Genomic DNA, 25,075 nt, shown 5'->3' on the forward strand with positions numbered 1-25,075 from the left:
GCTATTTTAAGTTTTGTCCTTCAGAGACTCTCATAATTTTACACTGCCTTTACAAAATGAAGATTTTCAAGAAAACTCTTATAAAAAGAACTTTGAAACAAATAAACAAATGTGTTTCTGATAGCCTTAATACCACTAAGTTCAGTTCAGTTCAGTTCAGTCGCTCAGTCGTGTCCGACTTTTTGCGATCCCATGAATCACAGCACGCCAGGCCTCCCTGTCCATCACCATCTCCCGGAGTTCACTCAGACTCACGCCCATTGAGTCAGTGATGCCATCCAGCCATTTCATTCTCTGTCGTCCCCTTCTCCTCCTGCCCCCAATCCCTCCCAGCATCAGAGTCTTTTCCAATGAGTCAACTCTTCGCATGAGGTGGTCACAGTACTGGAGTTTCAGCTTTAGCATCATTCCTTCCAAAAGAAATCCCAGGGCTGATCTCCTTCAGAATGGACTGGTTGGATCTCCTTGCAGTCCAAGGGACTCTCAAGAGTCTTCTCCAACACCACAGTTCAAAAGCATCAATTCTTCAGTGCTCAGCTTTCTACACAGTCCAACTCTCACATCCGCACATGACCACAGGAAAAACCATAGCCTTGACTAGACGGACCTTTGTTGGCAAAGTAATGTCTCTGCTTTTGAATATGCTATCTAGGTTGGTCATAACTTTCCTTCCAAGGAGTAAGCGTCTTTTAATTTCATGGCTACAGTCACCATCTGCCACTAAACTGGGTAACAAGTTACAAACTAATGGAAAAACTGATTACTTCATTCGGATCAATAGGAATCAACTATATGAAACTAAATGAACTTATGAATTATGATTTACATCTTTGACTTTAGAAAACATACTAACTTGAATCTGTTTTCCAGTAAATTTTTTTCTCTTATGCTGTGACAGGTTGATAAAGTATGTCTTTGTAAACAAAGATAAAACATTTATCTTTTTCTCTCTGCCTGATCCTGCCAAGATCTGGCTTCTCCAGCTGGATCTCCTATGGACTTAATGGTTATTGCAACTGGATTACAACTCATTAAATTAATAAATGTTTTGTTGTTTCCAAATTGTTTATGCTTTTGTCTCTCTGCTACACTGACTTTGTCAAGGTTACTAGCCAAACTGCTTATGTCTATTTTATAAGATTGCCCTCTCTTAGATGTGTAGCCAGGCCTCCAAAAAATGTTTAACAGTGACTTAAAGCAACTGATTAAAAAAAATAATAATAAGAGATCTGTACCCTTTCCCTAACAGTAACAGTGTATTCTAGGTATGGGAAGATGCAACAAAGGAAATATCTCCTGAATCCTAATAGGTTCGAAGGTAGAGGATCCAGGAATCTTCTATTGTCTATCAATGGGCCTAATCCAGAATTTAACACCTGGAGCGACAGATCAACAGGACCTTTCTTCTGATCTCAGACATCCTTCCAGAGCGGCGGGACAAAAAAAAAAAAAAAGAAAAAAGTCATGAAAAGTCTCTCACATATGGCTGAATTTCCAACCATGGAGAGGGACTGTGAAAGAAACATTTCCTACCACATCAGTAAACACATGTCCAGCCATCATTGTTTTGGGGCTTCCAAATGTGAATGAGGGCTCCCAAAACAGAAAACAATGCCTGCTATTCAGCAGATGCCACCACCCCCCGACCCTCAGCCTCAGTGCTGAGGCGCTCGGAGACATGTGAGAAATCAAAAAAAAAACAGGATGCTGGCCTCAGATAGGTGACATGCACAGGACAGGAAAGACTTCAAAAACCCCACACTCCTGCATCTTCCCACTCACAGTAAATTCCTTAACTTGAGATTATCCATTTTCTTTAATTAACAATAAACTTTGATGTGAAAACTGCCTGGAGCCTTGTTACAAACTTAAATATATCCTAATTCCCTCTCCGGCCTTCTCCGGCAGTTTCTCAGGGCTACATGACACGCCGTCTCCCTGGCTTGAAGTCCTAAACACTGTCATCAAATAAACACTCCTTTCAGGTTGTGACTATTTGTTTAGCGGACTGGCAGGAGGAGCCAGGAGGCGCCGACCACGAGGAAAGAGACTAACAGCACAGAGGTTCACAGCCTTCCAGGGCCACGCGGCCCCCTGCCCGCCCCCTTAGGCTGAGCCTCTCTCTCGCCCCTGGCGTCCCCCGGGTCAGGCCGTGACCCAGGCGACGCGGGAGCGTGACGTGCGCGCGGCGCCGGCGGGTGACGCGGGCCCGACGAGGGGGCGGCAGTTGGACTCTACCATCGCTGGCGCCCCTGCCCCTCCCCTCCGGGCCTGGTGCTTCACGGGCTTAGCAGCCTGTCGCCGACTCACCTTCCCGTCGCTGTGGAAAGGGAGGCCGAGCTCCTCGGGGGAGAGCGGGGTGCGAGAACATGGCGGTTCTTCGGCCTGCCTCTCGGCGGCGGCCTCGTAGTCCGGGAAAGGGTTGGGGAACGCCCGATCTTCCATATCTGCGTCCCCGCCCAGCTGCAACTTGAGCCTCCGGGACATGGACTCGCCCATGTCGGCCGCGCGCCCTGCCCTCCGCGGGGCCGCGCGGTACGGCGAGCGAGCTGGGACAAGCCTCCTCAGAGGCGCTCGGCCCGGCCAAGGCGGGCGGCGGTAATTCCCAGGAAAGCGGCGGACGCGCCGCGCCGCGCATACACGTGGCTGTGGCCGGCGCCCGGTCCCGCCCCGACCTGTCTGGGGATGGGCCCCCGGGAAGGCTGCGGCGCCTTGCAGTCACCAAGGCTCCGCGGTACGGGGTCCCCTCCGAGGAGGAGGCGGCTCCAGCCGGCCGGCGGCGCCGCGAGGACAGCGTCTCCGGGGAGGGCGCGGTCCCTCCCTGTCATCCCGCCGTTGGGGGGGTCTGGAGGAGGAGCCAACGCCTTTCTTTTTTTTTTTTTTTGTTTTCTACTTTTAGGTTAGCCCCTTTGTTTTGAATAAACGAATATCTTAGGTAACAGCAGGTAATGTGAAAGCATACTTAATCACCTAAATATTTCATTGACCCGAAAGTTCCTTCAGTATTAGTTAAATTGCCCAGGAACATAACGTGTGTAATAAAGGACACGAGCAAGTAAATCTGCAGTTGTATGATCACAACATAGTTAACAGTCTTTACGGATTCTCTTTTTTTCTTCTTCTTGTTTCCTTAATTATTTGAAGTTAAATAGATGTTATAGATGTCATGATTTCTCCTCGAGGGAAATATATTTTTCCATTATTTCGTTTTTTAATTTTTGTATCCATTTAAACGTGATTGAATGCCAGATGGTACTAGGTGATGACAAAAGAGAGTTTCTGCCCTGGAGATTCCAAGTTAGAAAAGTAAGCATAGCTTAGCATGATATGAATACTCTTCTGAAACTAAAAAAGGTATACATTAATACATCAAAAGTGGCATGATAGAGGAAAACAATATCTACCACAGTAAAGGCTCTATTCTGCCTCTCTGTAGCCTGGCTTCCCACTCCTGCCTGTCCAGGTGTCTCCCCTGAACTGTACTATGATAAACAGGTTAAACAGCCTCTACCCATAGGATGATCATGGAAAACTCCACTGTAGGAGAAAATCATTGTAAAGGTATTACTCAGCATAAACATATATCGTCAGTGTTCAAGGAAACAGAACTGATACACCAGGATGCCTTGAAGGCCCACTCCACTTTCCTGCTTCATTTCTTTGTCCCAGTGTCCATCTTTCTCTCAACCTCAATGAGGACATTTTCTAACTACTCCTGAATTGTGATACCTTTTTGTTGTTGTTCAGTCACTCAGTCGTTTTTGACTATTTGAGACCCCGTGAATTGCAGCAAGCCAGGCTTCCCTGTCCTTTACCATCTCCCAGAGCTTGCTCAAACTCATATAGGAAATTCAGTCCCCTAACTGCTGAGACTCATCTCTCTTAGGAGCCATCCCTCTCCCACTTCATGGACTTTACTAGGCAAAATAACACACAGCAGATGTTTCCCAAAGCCTGAGTTATTTAGACCCTGACACCACAGGTATGTACAGCAGAAACATCCACTGCTGGCTTTGGTGTGTTAGGCCTAGTGACCTTTGCCCTCTCTCTACCCCTTGTTGACTGAAAATAAAAACAATGCCCAATCTAAAGGTTGACAATTACATTTTATTCCATGGCCGTACTGAGGACTATAGCCTGTGATGGCAGCCTCTCAGATAGTTCTGAGGAACTGTTCCAAAGAGGAGAAGGAGGAGCCAGGATACATAGATAGTTTTTCCTCTTCTTAAAATCTTGGTGATAATCATGGATAACTACTGGCAGGTACACAAACTTGTCCTAAGGACAACCAATATTTTCGAAGACCAAAAATCTAAACCTAATGAAAGGAGGGCTTCCCTCGTGGCTCAGAGGTTAAAGCGTCTGCCTGCAATGCGGGAGACCCGGGTTTGATCCCTGGGTTGGGAAGATCCCCTGGAGAAGGAAATGGTAACCCACTCCAGTATTCTTGCCTGGAGAATCCCACGGACAGAGAAGCCTGGTAGGCTACAGTCCACGGGGTCACAAAGAGTCAGACACGACTAAGCGACTTCACCTTCACCTTCAGTGAAAGGATTTGGCAAATTTTCCTAAACTCTTTTCGACCTTGAGGTTCCTTTCTTCAGTGGAGATTTCATTTATACTGTTTTTCAAGAAATGACAGTCTCCTTTCTTCACCTCCCGTCTCCAAGAGGTTTTTTAATGCAGGAGGCATGGGGATCTATTCTGACCTTTCAAAGCTCAGGGCCACCCTCCTCTGCTGGACACTCTTTAGTAACAAGGACTTGGCCAGTGCCTGAAAATTACAGATGTTTTAATTCTTTTAGGCCAAATCAGATTCTTAGGGAGGGCATCCTTCCCATCCCTTCTATGTAATTGAGATGGTCAGTACAAGGATTAACTAAATACCCACCCAAAACAAATCCCAAGCCTGGTAAGGGCAGTTGGCAAGTGATGTTTCCTTTCTTTCAACGTAATCTAACTGGGAGAGGGGCATCTCTGTGTTCACCTGACTGAAAACTAGGGCACCACTTAAGGTTGGAAACCCTGAAAGGGCCCAGGGAGTGAGACTTCCTCCTGTAGGATCAGATTTTCCTGAGGGAGTGAGTAGGGATGCATGGCTGAGAAACCTCCAGATGGCATGCATGTTGGCAGTGGTCAGTTGAAAGAACATCTGTTAAGGACACATGAAGGCCTGAGGCTTTGCTTTTGATTTATTATTTCTCATTTTGTTATATTTATTATTCACACCTTCCTCAGATTTGCACACCTTCCTCAGCCACCAGTGGGTCCTCTGGTCCCATTTATGCTTGCCAGAGCTGCCCAGGCTTTCATTAAAAGGACTTTCCTTTAGGTGGTACAAGAGGAAGTCCCAAAAGGCAGACCAGCAAATGCCCTTTGTCTTACATTGCAATCTCCTCTGAGATTTCCTTACCTTGGTCCATACATCCTGTCCCAAGTTGTTAGCCAGGGAAAAAAACAAGCTAGCTCAAGGGTATAGGGAAGGGGTTTGCTTTACCTCCTGTCTCTTTTGATACATGAGATGGTTCCTTGCAGCTGCAAGCCATATACAAGCCCTATGTATGCTATACAACCCTGATTTAAGACAAATTTGATCCCTTAAGCCAGCAGTTCTCATAGTGTGACCAGACCCTTTAGGGAGGCTGTGAGGCCAAAACTAGCTTTTGGGTTTGTTTTGTTTAATTTTAAGGATAATTCAATATATTAACTTTAATATAAACTAGACCCTGATAGGCTACAGTCCATGGGGTCACAAAGAGTGGGACATGACTGAGCTACTGACACTTTCACTTTCATATCTTAATGTCATTGTCTTAACTGTAAAGAAACAGATCCTTACAAGACCAGAATAACCCACAGGCCATGCGGTGGGTTTCTCTGTTTTCCTTTTTTTTTTTTAATTTGAAAGAATGTTCACCAAGATAGTTCAACAAGTAAGGTAAATGACGTGGCTATGAACACTGCAGTTTTGCACGTCTAACACACAGGGAAGTGTGTTAGACAGAAGGGGTAGGCCTTCTAATTAAACAGTTAAATAACATCATGACAAATGGATTTGCAGCCTCAAAACTGTCCATTTAGAAATCTTATTTCTTAGTGATCAAAGGTTCTGCATTGTCTCCAGTCTTTTTGATACTGACCAGGGTTCTTGGCCTTCCCAGATCGATAGAAATTGACCAGAGGCCAGTCAAGAAATTCAGGTGAGGGTGGGGCCCCTGCTGCAGGGAAAGGGGAATGAGAATAAGTAACAGGTTCCCTTGCTGCTTGCTGAGGGGGTGGGAGTGAGTTGGTTCCTTAATACAGGGCAAGAGTAGGAATCTGTCAGGGGTTGGGCTAGAGGGAGGGCTTAGGTGTTCTGTCCTCTCCTCTGGTAACATTGTATACAGGGGGCATGCACCGATATACTGTTTTTGCTCCCAGCTCTTCAGAAGTGGCAGCTGGACTTTTTTGGTCTATTTGTATCTTTTGTCCATAGTTTGCACAAACTGCACATGCACATAATTGGTTTTAGTCCCTTGCAGTTTCTTTGTATTTCATTGCTGGAGGAGAGGAGTGTCCCAGTGCAGGCCCTGTAGCAAAGGGTCCCAGGTCCCAGCCTGCCTCATTTTTGTTGTGTTTTGTGTGAAATTCATTACCTAACGTAAACTTTTTGGACCTCCATCAACAGCCGTACACACTGGAGCTGTTTTTCTGGTTGTGAAAGTTTCCATAGATATGCTGCAATGATCTTTAACATAAAATCTTTTGTAAGCTAGATAACCAGTTGCCGCTGTCTCAGAAGCAGTGGTAATGGGTGTTCTGGTAATCATATTCTGCATACATATGCACAGGACACTGAGCACTAGTGAGCCTGTGCAGACTGTTGGAGACAGGTGTGAGAGAAGTATCCGCACTACTCTCTCCCTTTGGTACTGTATGGAAGCAACATTAGACATGATGTCACAGCAGATTAAATAGAGAAGCAGTCAGGTATCAGTTCAGTCCAGCCCAGTTCAGTCGCTCAGTCGTGTCCGACTCTTTGCAACCCCATGAGTTGCAGCATGCCAGGCCTCCCTGTCCATCACCAACTCCCAGAGTTCACTCAGACTCACATCCATAGAGTCAGTGATGCTATCCAGCCATCTCATCCTCTGTCGTCCCCTTCTCCTCCTGCCCCCAATCCCTCCCAGCATCAGAGTCTTTTCCAATGAGTCAACTCTTCGCGTGAAGTGGCCAAAGTACTGGAGTTTCAGCTTTAGCATCATTCCTTCCAAAAGAAATCCCAAGGCTGATCTCCTTCAGAATGGACTGGCTGGATCTCCTTGCAGTCCAAGGGACTCTCAAGAGTCTTCTCCAACACCACAGTTCGAAAGTGTCAATTCTTTGGCACTCAGCCTTCTTCACAGTCCAACTCTCACATCCATACATGACCACAGGAACAACAATAGCCTTGACTAGATGGACCTTAAAGACTTGCAAAAAAATTAAACAATACCCCTTTTCTCATGCATATTATTTTGGTTTTGAATGTAGTTATCTTGCACAAAAATATGTTGTTTATGTTAAAGTTTAGCATCTAATTTATATTAATATGTTGACAAATATATTAACATAATAGGTGAGAGTTGGACTATAAAGAAAGTTGAGCGCCGAAGAATTGATGCTTTTGAATTTTGGTGTTGGAGAAGACTCTTGAGAGTCCCTTGGTCTGCAAGTCCATCCTAAAGATCAGTCCTGGGTGTTCATTGGTAGGACTGATTTTGAAGCTGAAACTCCAATACTTTGGCCAACTGACGCGAAGAGCTGACTCATTTGAAAAGACCCTGATGCTGGGAAAGATTGAGGGCAGGAGGAGAAGGGGACGACAAAGGATGAGATGGTTAGATAGCATCACCGACTCAATGGACACAGGTTTGGGTGGACTGCGGGAGTTGGTGATGGACAGGGAGGCCTGACGTGCTGCAGTTCATGGGGTCGCAAAGAGTCGGACACGAATGAGCAACAGAACTGAACTGATAACAAATTGTTAATTATAATTGACAAATTAAGGGTGTAAAGTAATTCTGAGACCTAACATTTGAAAACTGTTGCCTTCAGCAACCTGTTACTACAAGCCTATGCATCAGGGACTTAGACCATTCAAACCAACACAATGTGTGTGTGAGCACTGCAGAGAACTCCACCCTCACTGCTGCAGCTGCTGCTGCTAAGTTGCTTCAGTCGTGTCTGACTCTGTGCAACCCCATAGACGGCAGCCCACCAGGCTCCCCCTTCCCTGGGATTCTCCAGATAAGAACATTGGAGTGGGTTGCCATTTCCTTCTCCAAGGCAAGAAAGTGAAAATTGAAAGTGAGGTCGCTCCGTCGTGTCCAACTCTTAGCGACCCCATGGACTGCAGCCCACCAGGCTCCTCCGTCCATGGGATTTTCCAGGCAAGAGTACCGGAGTGGAGTGCCATTGCCTTCTCCAACCATCACTGCTGGTGTTTGCTATTTCCTGTGAAAGTGAAAGTCAAAGTTGCTCAGTGTGTCTGACTCTGTGACCGCATGAACTGAAGAGTCCGTGGAATTCTCCAGGCCAGAATACTGGTGTGGGTAGCCTTTCCCTTCTCCAGGCAAATCTTCCCAGCCCAGGGGTCAAACCCAGGTCCCCCACATGGCAGGCAGATTCTTTACCCACAGTCTTTTTTTTTTTTCTTTTTTCTTTTTTTTTTTTTGGCTAGTGTATTTTGATGTTATTTGTATAATTTCTTGCTTTCTGGAACTCAATTTATAATTGGAAAATGATGATCAAAGAAAGGCTAGGTGTCAATTCAAATATGAAAAAGGAGAGTTAGGAGATCCTGACCCAAATTGTGTGTGTGTAATCATAGATGAATCAATAGATTTAAAGCTTGTGCCAAATTTTAAAATGTAGCTGGATGTTAATGCTTACGTGATAGTTGTAAAAACCAGAAACAATTTATATTGTAACCAATCTTGGGTTTTGCAAGCATTTGCAGAAAGAAGTGGTGGTGGACTGGGGGTGTCCCCGTGGCAGCTCTCAGCAGCAGTCCTCTGTGACAGTGTCTTTGAGTGCTGAGGACAGGGCCACCACTCTCAAAGGAGTCCTAGCAGGGACCATTCAGTGGCTGTCACCAGGTGAGAGCATGGTGATCCCTGAAAGTCTTTGAGCCAAAATGGGCAGCTTCATAACTCTCTTTCTACATTGGATCAAAATCTATCATGACTATCCAAAATATCTAATTTTATTTCTAGATCTCAGCAGGAATCAATGGGATGGTGTAGGTTGTTCTAGACTAACAGATAATAAGAAGGCAAAGATGAACCCAGCAGTTGGTTAGATCACAGGAAACGCTGAGAAAGAGCAGGAGACATCGATGAAGTGGCAGCGGACTCTCAGCACTAGCTCATCTGGACAGCTCCAAAACATGAGACAGAAAGTTTAACTCAGACAGGAGATCCCTGTGGGGTTCAGCTATCTCTGAGGTCTGGGGACATGCAGGCAGCCCCAGCATAGTCTACTTGCAAGGAGAGTGTCTTCCTCTACTCTCTGAGGGACACATGCAACCACTGAGCCCAGGGACAAAGCCTCAGTTGCAGATGTGGTAGGATTCTGAGAACAATGTAGTGTGGGGGAATTCTGAGAACAACGGGGACAGGGGCTCGTCCCCAGCTCAACTCAGATGGGTGCTCAGGAAAGAGACTGTCATCATGGTGAAGGAAGACGGGCTTCATGGGTAACTGTGCATTGCCTGCTCCTTCCTGCAGACTGGGCACAGCCTGTGAGGGTGGCAGAGGTAGCATGGTGCCCTGCAAAGCAGATGCAGGCCCGGAGGCATGGACTCCCCCATGAACATAGGACACACACTACAAAGATTCCCATAAACATTTGGGCGGGGGGGGGGTATGCAGTTTGCAGGTAATGAGCCAGTGGGGAACCTGGCCTACCTGGTACACAGACTAGTGGCAGAGATAAGTCCTTTCCAGAACAAAATACAGGATTTTTCAGTAACAAGCACTAAAACATATCTTTACTACTCAGATGGCTGCTCTGCCTCCATCTAGCTAATTCTTTCCTTAGCACTTCTCCATGCAAGGAAATAGGCCTCTCCTAATGCAAACTGGGCTTTGCTTGGGACAGCGCTCTCATTGATAAGGAAAAAGCTGGCTTACTAGCTATTAATACCTGATCTCCTTTGCAGATAATGACATGGAAAGTTCCCCCTCCTACTCTACATATTGTACCATATAGGCTAATCTATAAAAACAGAAAACAGAAGAGTGGAAAGGTCTAAGGGGAGAGGGATTAGGAAGTGATGATTAGGAGACACAGAGTTTTTTTTTTTTTTTTAATGAATGAATTTATTTGAATTGGAGGCTAATTACTTTACAATATTGTAGTGGTTTTTGCCATACATTGACATGAATTAGCCATGGGTGTACATGTGTCCCCCATCCTGAACCCCCTCCCACCTCCCTCCCCATCCCATCCCTCGGGGTCATCCCAGTGCACCAGCCCTGAGCACCTGCCTCATCCATTGAACCTAGACTGGCAATCTATTTCACATATGATAATATACATGTTTCAATGCTATTCTCTCAAATCATCCCACCCTCGCCTTCTCCCACAGAGTCCAAAAATCTGTTCTTTACATCTGACACAGAGTTTCTTTTGGTGATGAAAATGTTCCAAGTTGATTGTGATAATAATTGCACAACTCTGTTATATACTAAGGGCTTCCCTGGTGGCTCAGACAGTAAAGAATCTGCCTGCAATGAAGGAGCCCTAGGTTCAATCCCTGGGTCAGGAAGATCCCCTGGAGAAGGAAATGGCAACTCACTCCAGTATTCTTGCCTGGAGAATTTCATGGACAAAGGAGCCTGGCAGGCTAGAGTCCATAGGATCTCAGAGTCAAACACAATTGAGCAAAAACTACTGAAGTATACACTTTAAATGAGTGAATTTTATGCTAAATGAATATATATCAATAAAACTGTTACATTTAAAAAAAACAGTTGAGAAACTGATAGCCAATACTTAGGCAACAGAGCGCCATGATCCAGCTCTCCAACACCACAGGTGAGTAAGAGGGTTATGCTAACCTGCACTATGTGAGGTAGAAAAACTCAACACTGCTGGGCTCTGTGCTGGGACAGATTTATTACTGATTGTTGGCAAAAAAAAAAAAAGGCTTTGAGGGTGACATTCCATGGCATCAGTCAAATGTGTTCTGTTATGATCCCTGTGAGATTTAGTCTAGTGACCTAAGGATGAAAGAGAAGGATAAAGAAAAAGAAGACAGAGATGGCATAATATACCCATAATACATTCCTTGGGATTTTCCAAGTTCTTTTCCTATGCCTAGAATTCTAGAAGACTGGCTGTGCCTTCTGGGTGGCATGCTCCAGGTCCTGGCAGGACGTATGAGGTTCTGTTCCATTTCTTTCCTTGAGAGCACCCTGCAGGGTACAAAGCAGATGCCCCAGGAGCTCTGGGACTTCTGCCTCTGGAGATTCCCTAGGGTCACCTGGCTGAACCTAGGCTCTAGAAAAGTGGTCTGGAGAATGATTAGATTTTAGTATGGGGCTGATTCAAACTGTTCACATAAATAATAGCCCTGCAAAACATTATTTGCTTTGGTCCTTATACATCCTAATGTATGTATCTGTTGATGAAAATTCAATTAACAATTAAGCTAAGAAGGAAAAATTGAGAATTTTGAAATTGAGGACTATAACCTGGGAAGCAGCTTCGCAGAAACCTCTGAAAACTGTTCCACCTTTTAGAAGCGAAAGACACAGTCAAATACACTTTCAAGACAAAGAGTCATACATAAAAATGACAGACTGATATTTTACATAAAGTACACCAGAGACACACAGTCCAGATTCAGTTCAGTTCAATTCAGCTGCTCAGCGTGCCCGACTCTGTGACCCCATGAGCTGCAGCACGCAAGGCCTCCCTGTCCATCACCAACTCCTGGAGCCCACTCAAACTCATGTCCGTTGAGTCGGTGATGCCATCTAACCATCTCATCCTCTGTCGTTCCCTTCTCCTCCTGCCTTCCCAGCATCAGGGTCTTTTCAAATGAGTCAGCACTTCGCATCAGGTGGCCAAAGTAGTGGAGTTTCAGCTTCAACATCAGTCCTTCCAAACATCAGTCCTTCCAAAGAACACCCAGGACTGATCTCCCTTAGGTTGGACTGGTTGGATCTCCGTGCAGTCCAAGGGACTCTCAAGAGTCTTCTCCAGCACCACAGTTCAAAAGCATCAATTCTTCGGCACTCAGCTTTCTTTATACCCCAACTCTCACATCCATACATGACTACTGGAAAAACATAGCCTTGACTAGACAGACCTTTCTCAGCAAAGTAATGTCTCTGCTCTTTAATATGCTGTCTAGGTTGGTCATAACTTTCCTTCCAAGGAGTAAGCGTCTTTTAATTTCATGCCTGCCATCACCATCTGCAGTGATTCTAGAGCCCAGAAAAATAAAATCTGACAGTGTTTCCACTGTTTCCCCATCTATTTGCCATGAAGTGATGGGACCAGATGCCATGATCTTAGTTTTCTGAATGTTGAGCTTTAAGCCAACTTTTTCACTCTCCTCTTTCACTTTCATCAAGAGGGTCTTTAGCTCTTCATCACTTTCTGCCATGAGAGTGGTGTCATCTGCATATCTGAGGTTATTGATATTTCTCCCAGCAATCTTGATTCCAGCTTGTGCTTCTTCCAGCCCAGTGTTTCTCATGATGTACTCTTTACAGAAGTCAAATAAGCAGGGTGACGATATATAGCCTTGATGTACTCCTTTTTCTATTTAGAACCAGTATGTTGTCCCATGTCCAGTTCTAACTGTTGCTTCCTGACCTGCATACAGGTTTTTCAAGAGACAGGTCAGGTGGTCTGGTATTCCCATCTCTCTCAGAATTTTCCACAGTTTATTGTGATCCACACAGTCAAAGGTTTTGGCATAGTCAATAAAGCAGAAATAGATGTTTTTCTGGAACTCTCTTGCTTTTTGGTGATCCAGCAGATGTTGGCAATTTGATCTCTGGTTCCTGTGCCTTTTCTAAAACTAGCTTGAACATCAGGGAGTTCATGGTTCATGCATTGCTGAAGCCTGGCTTGGAGAATTTTAAGCATCACTTTACTAGCATGTGAGATGAGTGCGATTGTGCAGTAGTTTGAGCATTCTTTGCATTGCCTTTCTTTGGGATTGGAATGAAAACTGAGCTTTTCCAGTCCTGTGGGCACTGCTGAGTTTTCCAAATTTGCTGGCATATTGAGTGCAGCACTTTCACAGCATCATCTTTTAGGATCTGAAATAGCTCAACTGGAATTTGATCACCTCCAGTAGCTTTGTTTGTAGTGATGCTTCCTAAGGCGCACTTGACTTCACTTTCCAGGATGTCTGGCTCTAGGTGAGTGATCACACCATCGTGATTAACTGGGTGGTGAAGATCTTTTCTGTACAGTTCTTCTGTGTATTCTTGCCAGGTAATCATGTTCAAAATGAACACTGAGTCACCATGACCACCCTACAAACCTGGAAAGAGTACTAACCTTTGCAGATGTTCCATTGCTGGCATCAGAAGAAAGGAAGGTTTGTCTGTACAGTCGAGCAGGCGCTCCCACCTTTGAGGAGGTCTGCTTAATGCATGGGCTTCCCTGGTGGCTCAGACAGTAAAGAATCTGCCTGCAATGCTGGAGACCTGGATTCAGTCTCTGGGTTGGGAACATCGCCTGGAGGAGGGCATGGCAACCCAGTCCAGTATTCTTGCCTGGAGAATGCCCATGGACAGAGGAACTTGGTGGGCTATAGCCTGTGACACAGATGTACACTGCACTGTAAAGGGTAGAAAGGAGGCCCAAACAGAATCTTATGTTTAAATTTTGTCTAACCTTAAAATGTCAATTTTATTTCAGCATGTTCCCAAACTTCAGAAATAATGTTAGTAGAGAAGAAGGAACATGCAGCAGGGCATTTCGCATGATGTACTCTGCATATAAGTTAAATAAGCAGAGTGACAATATACAGCCTTGACCTATTCCTTTCCTAATTTGGAACTAGTCTATTGTTCCATGTCTGGTTCTAACTGTTGCTTCTTGACCTGCATACAGATTTCTCAGGAGGCAGGTAAGGTGATCTGATATTCCTATCTGTTTAAGAATTTTCCACAGTTTGTTGAGATCCACACAGTCAAAGGCTCTGGCATATTCAATAAAGCAGAAGTAGATGTCTTTCTTGAATTCTTTTGCTGTTTTGATGATCCAATGGATGTTTGCAGTTTGATCTGTGGCTCCTCTGCCTTTTCTAAATCCAGTTTGAACATCTGGAGTTCATGGTTCATGTATTGTTGAAGCCTGGTTTGGAGAATTTTGAGCATTACTTTACTAGCGTGTTAGATGAGCGCAATTGTGCAGTAGTTTGAACATTCTTTGACATTGCCTTTCTTTGGGATTGAAATGAAAACAGACCTTTTCCAGTCCTGTGACCACTGCTGAGTTTTCCAAATTTGCTCAGAGGATCATTTAATTCAGAGGACCATTATGTCTACTACTGTGGGCAAGAATCCCTTAGAAGAAATGGAGTAGCCGTCATAGTCAACAAAAGAGTCCGAAATGCAATGCTTGGATGCAATCTCAAAAACAACAGAATCATCTCTGTTTCCAAGGCAAACCATTCAATATCACAGTAATGCAGGTCTATGCTCTACCCAGTAACACTGAAGAAGCCAAAGTTGAACAGTTCTATGAAGACCTACAAGACCTTCTAGAACTAACACACACCCCCCCCCCCCCACGCCAAAATGTCCTTTCCATTATAGGGGACTGGAATGCAAAAATAGAAAGTCAAGAGATATCTGGGGTAACAGGCATATTTGGCCTTGGAGTACAAAATGAAGCAGCTAAAGGCTAACAGAGTTTTGCCAAGAGACTTCACTGGTCATAGCAGACACTCTCTTCCAACAACATAAGAGAAGACTCTACACATGGACATCAGCAAATGGTCAATACCAAAATCAGATTGATTATATTCTTTGCAGTGAAAGATGGAGAAGCTCTATAAAGTCAGCAAAAACAAGACCAGGAGCTGACTGTGGCTCAGATCATGAACATCTTATTGCCAAATTTAGACTTAAATTGAAGAAAGTAGGGAAAACCATTAGACCATTCAGGTATGAGCTAAATCAAATCCCTTATGATTATATGGCAGAAGTGACAAATCGATTCAGGGGATTAGATCTGATAGAGAGAGAGCCTGAAGAATATGGATGGAGGTTCATGACAGCCTACAGGAGGCAGTGATCAAGACTATCCCTAAGAAAAAGAAATGTAAAAAGGCAAAAATGGTTGTCTGAGGAGGCCTTACAAATAGCTGAGAAAATAAGAGAATTGGAAGGCAAAGGAGAAAAGGAAAGTTATACCCATCTGAATGCAGAGTTCCAAAGAATAGCAAGGAGAGATAAGTAAGCCTTCCTCAGTGATCAGTGCAAAGAAATAGAGGAAAACAGTAGAATGGGAAAGACTAGATATCTCTTCAAGAAAATTAGAGATATCAAGGGAACATTTCATGCAAAGATGGGCACAATAAAGGACAGAAACGGTATGGACCTAAGAGAAGAAGAAAATATTAGGAAGAGGGTGCAAGAATACACAGAAGAACTATACAAAAAAAGATCTCCATGATCTAGATAGCCATGATGGTGTGATCACTCACCTAGAGCCAGACATCCTGGAATTCGAAGTCAAGGGGGCCTTAGGAAGCATCACTATGAACAAAGCTAGTAGAGGTGATGGAATTCCAGTTGAGATATTTGAAATCCTAAAAGATGATGCAGTTAAAGTGCTGCACTCAATATACCATATATCTGATAAGGAGTTAATTTCCAAAATGTACAAGGGACTACTAAAGCACAATGGTAAAATAAACAAGCAAACAAACAAACAAAAACCAATTTTACAATGGGTTAACGACTTGAATAAAAAAGGCCAAATACATAGAACTGAAAAATGGAATAGTGGCTGACAGAGATAGGGCTGAGGCAGGGCAGAGGAGGGGGCGGAGGGTGGAGGGAAATAGGCACGTAGCGTTAGTGACCCAAGAGAAATAAGCTCTCAAGATCTGCTGTACCACATATGGGATACTGAACACTTTAAAATTTGTTAAGAAGGTAGATGTCAAGTTAAGTGTTTTTTCACAGTAAAATAAAAACAACAGCAAACAAACAAAAGATAGTTTAGTTACATGTCCTTTGATTTGTGTTATTATAAATATGTATCATCTACATATATCATAAACATCCAAACACAGTGTTAATCTTTCTTTCAAAGAAATTTATAGAATAAAAAAGGAACTTCAAGCTCTTCCTCCCTTGCAGTGGACAGCAGTGAATTATCTATCTGTTCCTCTAGTTTTCAGCTGTTACTTTGGGCCCATGAAAGTCTCCTTGTCAAGAAACAGGACCCTATGGAGCCTTCCTGAGACAGACCCCTTCCTCATATCCTCTGCTTTAGCTGCTCTCTGAAGTATTTGCGTGTGTGTGTACCAAAGCGCTTCAGTCATGTCTGACTCTTGGTGACCCCACAGATGTGTAGCCCACAAGGCTCGTCTTTCCATGGGATTCTCCAGGCAAGCATACCACAGTGGGTTGCCATGTCCTCTTCCAGGGGATCTTCCCAACCCAGGGATCAAACCCGTGTATCTTGTCTCCTCATTGGCAGGAGTTTTCTTTACCAGTAGCGCCACCCAGGAGGCCCTGAAGTACCTTGATAACGTCTGATGCATATTCCTGAATTGTTTTACAGATGTGAACACCCCTCACTAAATGGAAGAGGTTAACTACTACATGACCAGGAGCACATAACCCCAGGTCTCCTGAAGTCTGAGGGTTGATAATGTGACACTCTGTGACACTGCCCTGTTACTACACCATCAACCAGAGAACTGTGCACAGCTATTATGCGCCCCACCACCGCTTCCTCACCTAGCCTTTAAAAATGCTTTGCTGAAACCCGTTGGGGAGCTTGGGGTTTTTGAGCACCAGCTGTCCTGGACTACTGCGTGTGTGGCACCTGAAAATAAAGGCTGCACTTTTCTTCGCCGAATCCAGTGTCAGTAGACTAGCTTTACTGGAAGGGTGAGCAGACACAAGTTTGGTTCAGTAACATCTCTATGCGTGTGTAGTTTAAGGGATCAGCCAAGAACCTGGGCAGAGTTTATGATCAGATTTTGGGGTTTATCAACTTTAAACCTCCCTCCTTTCCAGAATTTCACCCCTAACTTTCCACCTGCTCCTCCAGCCCCACATTTTGTCATCTGACACTTCAAGCTTTGAGCAGTCTGTGGCCTGGGGAGTTCTCCAGGTTGCTTCAGGCCAAAAGCTGCAAAATTACAAATTTCACGCACTAGCCTCCTTGACTTTCAAGGCCTGACTTCACTCCCGTTTCTGCCTGCTTTCCATCATGCTCAAGAACATACATACGGTTGTCTTTAACTCTTTTCAGTCTGTTAATCCTTATTATATACACAGTTTTAGATTTTTTTTCCTCTCCATCTGTCAGGGAAAGAATTGGCAAGGGGAGGGGTGACTCATCCTGGTAATTTCTTCTAGTCCTGTATTATTTCCCTGGCAATATGAATATCATGGAATTCTATGTGCTTGGGCAGAAAGCCTCTCTGTGTTCTTTTATTATTATTTTTAGTAAATTATATCTACCCAGAATTCATATCACTAGTGGAGGCTTCTGTTCTTAAAAAGAACTGAAGCTTAACTAAGATTGGTTCCATCGTACTTGGTCCTATTGAATAATAACATTCCCCTTCCTCCTAGCATCAGGTTAATAAAAATAGTGAGAAAGTCAAATAGAACCCACTCAGGTTAAAAAGGTAAGCTGCAAAACAAAAGTGACAGTTTGGCTTTGTATATCACGAATCTTATTAATGTAAAGTTTATCGATACCACCACCAATACAATCAGATGTATCCTTATAAGAGGGAAACAGAAGGAGATTTCACACACAAAAAAAACGTAGTGTGATCCAGGAAGCAGAGATTGAGTGATGTGTCCAGGAATGCTGGCAGCCACCAGAAGCTGGGAGGGGCAAAGGATGGATCGCCTTATAGCCTCTGGAAAAGGCACAGCTCTGCTGACCCTTTGGCTAAGGCTCAGATACTATCTTTGGATTTCTGGCTCCAGAAACATGAGAGAATTCATTTATGTTATTGCAAATCACTGTGTTTGTGGTAATTTGTTACTGTAGCACAGGAAAGGAATGTACCATATAATGGAGTGCTATATAGCAATAAAATAAATGAACTGCTCCACATGCAACTTGGAAGGATCTCAAAAACAACCCTGAACAAAATGAGCCGGAGTCAAAAGACAATACATTGTGTAGTTTCATTTCAGTTCAGTTCAGTTGCTCAGTCATGTCCAATTCTTTGCAACCCAATAAACCTCAGCACGCCAGGCCTCCCTGTCCATCCTCCCTGAGTCCACCCAAACCCATATCCATTGAGTCGGTGATGCCATCCAGCCATCTCATCTTCTGTCGTCCCCTTCTCTTCCTGCCCTCAATCTTTCCAAGCATCGAGATCTTTTCCAATGAGTCAGCTCTTCGCATCAGGTGGCCGAAGTATTGGATTCTCAGCTTCAACATCAGTCCTTCCAAAGAACACCCAGGACTGATCTCCTTTAGGATGGACTGGTTGGATCTCCTTGCAGTCCAAAAGACTCTCAAGAGTCTTCTCCAACACCACAGTTCAAAAGCATCAATTCTTCGGCACTCAGCTTTATTTATACTCCAACTCTCACATCCATACATGACTACTGGAGAAACCATAGCCTTGACTAGACAGATCTTTGTTGACAAAGTAATGTCTCTGCTTTTTAATATGCTGTCTAGGTTGGTCATAACTTTCCTTCCAAGGAGCAAGCATCTTTTAATTTCATGGCTGCCATCACCATCTGCAGGGATTTTGGAGCCCCCCAAAATAAAGTCTGCCACTGTTTCCACTGTTTCCCCATCTATTTGCCATGAAGTGATGGGACCAGATGCCATGATCTTAGTTTTCTGAATGTTGAGCTTTATGTAAAGTTTAAAAATAGTCAGAACTCATCCCTATTGTTAGAAGTCAGGACAGTGGTAACTTTGTGGTGTGAATAGTGACAGAGGGGCAAGAGGGGTGACTGTGGCTTTGGTGATGTTCAAGTCTTTACATTTAGGGTTGTGTTCAACTTTGTTCATTGCGCTGTAATCTGATAATTTATGCATTGTGTGTGTGTGTGTGTGTGTGTGTGTGTGTGTGTGTGTGTTTTACTTAAAGTTTTCTTTAAAAAAAAATCTAAATGAAATCTGGTCTAGCTGCATCTGGTGGGAGTCTTCCCCATCATCACCTCTACAGTGACAATGCCTCAAGGGCTGGACCTGCTCTTTAATCACCAGCCGTTTTTGGACCCACCTTGTTTTAAATGGTTACAGGCTGATGCTGGTGGCTTCTCTGCTATGCTGTTCTCTATGTAGATGGTATGTGTGTTTGATTTCAGTTCAGTTCAGTTCAGCCGCTCAGTCATGTCCAACTCTTTGCTACCCCATGAATCGCAGCATGCCAGGCCTCCCTGTCCATCTCCTGGAGTTCACTCAGGCTCACGTCCATTGAGTCAGTGATGCCATCCAGCCATCTCATCCTGGGTCGTCCCCTTCTCCTCCTGCCCCCAATCCCTCCCAGCATCAGAGTCTTTTCCAGTGAGTCAACTCTTCGCATGAGGTGGCCAAAGTACTGGCATTTCAGCTTTAGCATCATTCCTTCCAAAGAAATCCCAGGGCTGATCTCCTTCAGAATGGACTGGTTGGATCTGCTTGCAGTCCAAGGGACTCTCAAGAGTCTTCCCCAACACCACAGTTCAAAAGCATCAATTCTTCGGTGCTCAGCTTTCTTCAGAGTCCAACTCTCACATGGCAGGAGGGACATCAGTGGGGGAAGAGAGAGCCTAGGCTTTTTTCAGGCACTTCTAATTCCCATAAATGATTTTTCTAGCACCTCCTTCCTCTCTAGGCCCTGAGTGGGGACAGGTAGGGGAGAAACACTTCCCTCTTCTGTGCAGAAGGAGAAGAGAGAAGCCTCCCACTATGAATGATGGGCAAGATGACAAGAGAACTCAGGGGCCTGTTCACTTCTACCCCTCCTCTGGTGAGGCAGATGGAAACTACAGTTTAGAGACAGTCTCCTTTTTAGTTCTGAGGGTGGGAGACTATGTCTGACCCTAACTGTAGTGGGTGTATTTAGCATCTTTCTGTGTGGCATTGGACTTTAGTCACTAATTCTGGGACAACTGAAAAAATCCCACTAAGTTTCTTACCTCAAGGACCACTGTTCCAACATGTGCAGATAAAAAATGGGTCCAAGTAAAGTATGTACACAATATTTCTTCCCCTGGAACACCTAAGGATATCTAAAAGATGGGGTCCAATCCTTGGTAACTTCTGCATTTTCGTAAGCATGTATATTTTTGTCTGGAGGGACCCCCAACTATAGCTGTAACTGGAGGAACAAATTATCTTCATAATTCTTGATCCGTGGAAGTTTATTTATAACTGAAAATAATAAACCCTCCTTCTACCAGTCTTCCTCCATGTTGTTACACTAGGCAGGTAAAACTTGATTTTTTTTGTCATGTGCAATTCTTCTTTCATGCCAAGACTACTCTCTTTCTCAAATCAAGTGGGTGAAACCCCATCACATCCACTAGTTCCACAGTTTGCTAGAAGGAATCACTTGACTCAACACACTGTTTATAATGATTTGGACCAAAATACAGAAAACCATTGCAGAAGATACTTGGATTAATTCTCTCAACTTCAGTTGCATTCTCCATGTATAGGAAATAGTTGAAAAGCTAAAATTACATTTTTTAAGACTCTTGTTGGGTAAGTATTGGGTTCTGACACTGTGATACAGCAGCATGAGGTCTGGATAGACAGAATTTAGGTGGAGGCCACATTTCTTCAGGCCTCTGCCATTGCTGCTGTCAAGCAAGACCAGAGATGTCAGGCTTTGGGACCACCTCATCCCTGTGTCCTTCCCCCAGCTTTCAAGAAGACAAAAGGCCGTAGGTGAATTGGCACTTTTCTATTTTCTTTTTCTGCCCCTGCCACCAATTTTCTTTATGACTGTGAAGTATATATAACAAAAAGTCTTAATCTCTTAGCATTGATGTTGAAAAGAAATACAGAGACAGAGTTTTTGGAGGAATGAGAAAAATGGTTTACTCTTTGCCTAGAAAAGGGGGAAACACAGCAAGCTACTGTCTCAAGATCTGAAAGGGAAAATACAGCCTTTTCAACCTTGGGTGGTGCCCTAGGATTCAGTCAGGTGAAAACAGAGGTGCCCCTCTTCAAGTTAGGTTCCTTTGAAAGAAAGGAGACGTCACTTGCCCTTACCACTCTTTGGATTTCTTTTGGATGAACATTTAGTTAATCCTTGTACTGACGATCTCACTTACATAGAAGGGTTAGGAAGGATGCCCTCCGTAAGAATTTGGTTTGGCCTAAAATAATTAACCAGGAGCTAACTGTGGCTCAGATCATGAACTCCTCATTGCCAAATTCAGACTTAAATTGAAGAAAGTAGGGAAAACCACTAGACCATTCAGATATTGAAAGGTTGTTGCTGAACCATGAAAGGTGCTGGGATTCTTGGCCTCCAGAGAAGAATTCAATTCAGGGCCAGAGACGAGGCTTGATTACTCAGAGTTTTGTGTAATAAAGTTTTATTAAAGTATAAAAGAGATAGACAAAGCTTCTGACATAAACATCAGAAGGGGGGCAGAAAGAGTGCCCTCCTCCTAGTCTTTAGCCGGATGTTATATAGCTACTAGCAGTCTGCTAATTTAAGAAAGGAAATGTCTCAAAACTCAGAGAATGGCACCAGGAGAGTCATTCCAAGCCATAAAACAAGTTGGTTCTGAGCAGAACCAACTTGAAGAAAGAATCAACTTGAAGACAGAACCAACTTGAAGACAGAGTTTACGGTAAATACATAGTACATTAACATAGCTTAATACAAACATTTCCATAAGAAAAATACACTGGTTAGCTCAAGGTCTGAGAAAAGTTAAATTCAGGTGGATCCAGGTGTAATTATGGCAACACAAAACTTTAAGAGAAACCTCTTTTTTATTTGTATAGAGAAGCGGAAAAAAATGACACTAGTTTGTTTTCTCCTGCGGCTTAAGAGAGAGTAAAAAAAAGTCTGACATTTGCAGCTTATTTTCTCCATTTGGAGACCCCTGGCCTTCCTGCCTACTACCCTCTCAATATGACCTAAATCAAATCTCTTATGGTTATACAGTGGAAATCACAAATAGATTCAAGGGATAAGATCTGATAGACAGAAAGCCTGAAGATCTATGGATGGAGATTTGAGGCAGTGATCATGAACATCCCCAAGAAAAAGAAATGCAAAAAGGCAAAATGGTTATCTGAGGAGGCCTTATAAATAGCTGAGAAAAGAAGTGAAAGGCCAAAGAGAAAAGAAAAGATATACCCAAGTGACTGCAGAGTTCCAAAGAATAGCAAGGAGAGATAAGTAAGCCTTCTTCAGCAATCAATGCAAAGAAATAGAGGAAAATAGTAGAATGGGAAAGACTAGAGATCTCTTCAAGAAAATTAGAGATACTAAGGGAACATTTCATGCAAAGAGGGGCACAATAAAGGACAGAAACGGTATGGACCTAACAGAAGCAGAAGATATTAGGAAGAGGGTGCAAGAATACACAGAAGAACTGTACAAAAAAGATCTCCATGACCCAGATAACCATGATGGTGTGGTCATTCACCTAGAGCCAGACATCCTGGAGTCCTAAGTCAGGTCAGCCATAGGAAGCATCACTACGACAAAGTTAGTAGGGGTGATGGAATTCCAGCTGAGCTATTTGAAATCCTAAAAGATGATGCAAGCTGGATTTAGATGCAAGATGTACAAGCTGGATTTAGAAAAGGCAGAGGAAGCAGAGATCAAATTGCCAACATCCTCTGGATCATCGAAAAAGCAAGAGAGTTCCAGAAAAACATCTATTTCTGCTTTATTGACTATGCCAAAGCCTTTGACTGTGTGGATCACAAGAAACTGGAAAATTCTGAAAGAGATGGGAATACCAGGCCCCCTGACCTGCTTCCTGAGAAATCTGTATGCAGGTCAAGAAGCACAGTTAGAACCAGACATGAAACAACAGACTGGTTCCAAATTGGGAAAGGAGTAGGTTAAGGCTGTATATTGTCACCCTGCTTATTTACCTTATATGCAGAGTACAATCATGAGAAATGCCAGGTTGGATGAAGCGCAAGTTGGAATCAGAATTGCTGGGAGAAATATCAATAACCTCAGATATGCAGATGACACCACCCTTATGGCAGAAAGCAAAGAGGAACAAAAGAGTATCCTGATGAAGGTGAAAGAGGAGAGTGAAAAACTGGCTTAAAACTCAACATTCAGACAACTAGGATCATGGCATCTGGTCCCATCACTTAGTGGCAAATAGCTGGGGAAACAGTGGAAACAATGACAAGCTTCATTTTCTTGAGCTCCAAAATCACAGCAGATGGTGATTGCTGTCATGAATAAAAGACGCTTGTTCTTTGGAAGAAAAGTTATGACCAACCTAGACAGCATATTGAAAAGCAGAGACATTACTTTGCCTACAAAGGTTCGTCTAGTCTAAGATGAGGTTTTTCCAGTAGTCATGTATGGATGTGAAAGTTGGACTATAGAGAAAGCTGAGTGCCGAAGAATTGATGCTTTTGAACTGTGGTGTTGGAGAAGACTCTTGAGAGTCCCTTGGACTGCAAGGAGATCCAACCAGTCCATCCTAAAGGAAATCAGTCCTGAATGTTCATTGGAAGGACTGATAGTAAAGATGAAACTCTAATACTTTGGCCACCTGTTGCGAAAAGCAGACTCATTTGTAAAGACCCTGATGCTGGGAAAGATTGAAGGGAGAGGAGAAGGGGATGGCAGAAGATGAGATGGTTGGATGGCATCGCTGACTCAATGGATATGAGTTTGAGCAATCTCTGGGAGTTGGTGATGGACAGAGAGGCCTGGTGTGCTGCAGTCCATGGGGTTACAAAGAATTGGACATGACTGAGCCACTGAACTGATCTGAAAATAACTAAACATTGTAATTTCAAGGCAGTGGCCATGTCTTTGTACTACTAAAGAGAGTCCAGCAGACGAGGGTGGTCCTGAGGTTTCAAAGGTCAGAACAAATTCCCATATCTCCTGCATTAAGAAGCCTCTTGGAGACAGGAGGTGAAGAAAGGAGACCCACATCTTGAAAAACAGTGTAAGTATTTTTCTTCATTGAAGACAGGAACCTGTGGCAAGAACAGTGCTTAGGAAACTTTGCCAAGTCCTTACTGATGTGAAAACACAGCAGGTTAGCATCTCAAGAACTGTGCTGATTGTTTCTGCTGCTGATATTATGACTTGGATGAAAGAGTGATACTTTGTATTTATTTCTTTAATAACCTATGAGGAAGTATGTACAGTTTTGTCCAGGAATTTCAGGACTGCACTTTTCCTGATTATTTGTCTAACATTTTACTAATTCAGTTTCTGCTTATTCTTTTCTTTAGAAGATTATTTATTTATTTTTGGCTGCGTTGGATATTCGTTGCTGTGGGCCAGCTTTCTTAGTCATGGCAAGCAGGGGCTAATCTTCATTGTTGAGTGAAGACTTCTTTCTCATTGTGGGAACTTCTCTTGTTGCAGAATGTGGGCTCTTAGCGTGAAGGCTTAGGTAGCTGTGGTGCACAGATTTAGTGTCTTGAGGCATGTGGGATTTCCTCGAGAGGGACTGAACCTGTATCCCCCACATTGGCAGGAGTATTCCTAACCACTGAATCACCAGGGAAGCTCAGTTTCTGCCTGGTCTCATATGCCCTTTACTGGCAATGATCTAATTATTCATTTATGTGTGGGGGCAGGAGGAGAAGGGGACGACAGAGGATGAGATGGCTGGATGACATCACTGACTCAATGGGCGTGAGTCTGAGTGAACTCGAGGAGTTGGTGATGGACAGGGAG

The 25,075-nt window shown here is 43.8% G+C and overlaps 1 protein-coding gene across 2 annotated transcripts in view; it reads right to left on the bottom strand.

The window, feature by feature from the left end:
* The window catches only part of LANCL2 (LanC like glutathione S-transferase 2), an 83,390-nt gene extending 80,592 nt beyond the window's left edge, over positions 1 to 2,798 (bottom strand). For both annotated transcript variants that reach the window (XM_027957925.3, XM_060402042.1), the window contains exon 1: positions 2,311 to 2,798. In XM_027957925.3, the coding sequence (XP_027813726.2) occupies positions 2,311 to 2,499 (189 nt within the window). In that variant the 5' untranslated portion in view covers positions 2,500 to 2,798. The remainder of the gene's footprint in view (positions 1 to 2,310) is intronic.
* Between the last annotated feature and the right edge of the window lie 22,277 nt (positions 2,799 to 25,075).

The sequence above is a fragment of the Ovis aries genome, chromosome 19, assembly GCF_016772045.2.
Source record: "Ovis aries strain OAR_USU_Benz2616 breed Rambouillet chromosome 19, ARS-UI_Ramb_v3.0, whole genome shotgun sequence".
In the NCBI taxonomy this organism is placed as follows: Eukaryota; Metazoa; Chordata; class Mammalia; order Artiodactyla; family Bovidae; genus Ovis; species Ovis aries.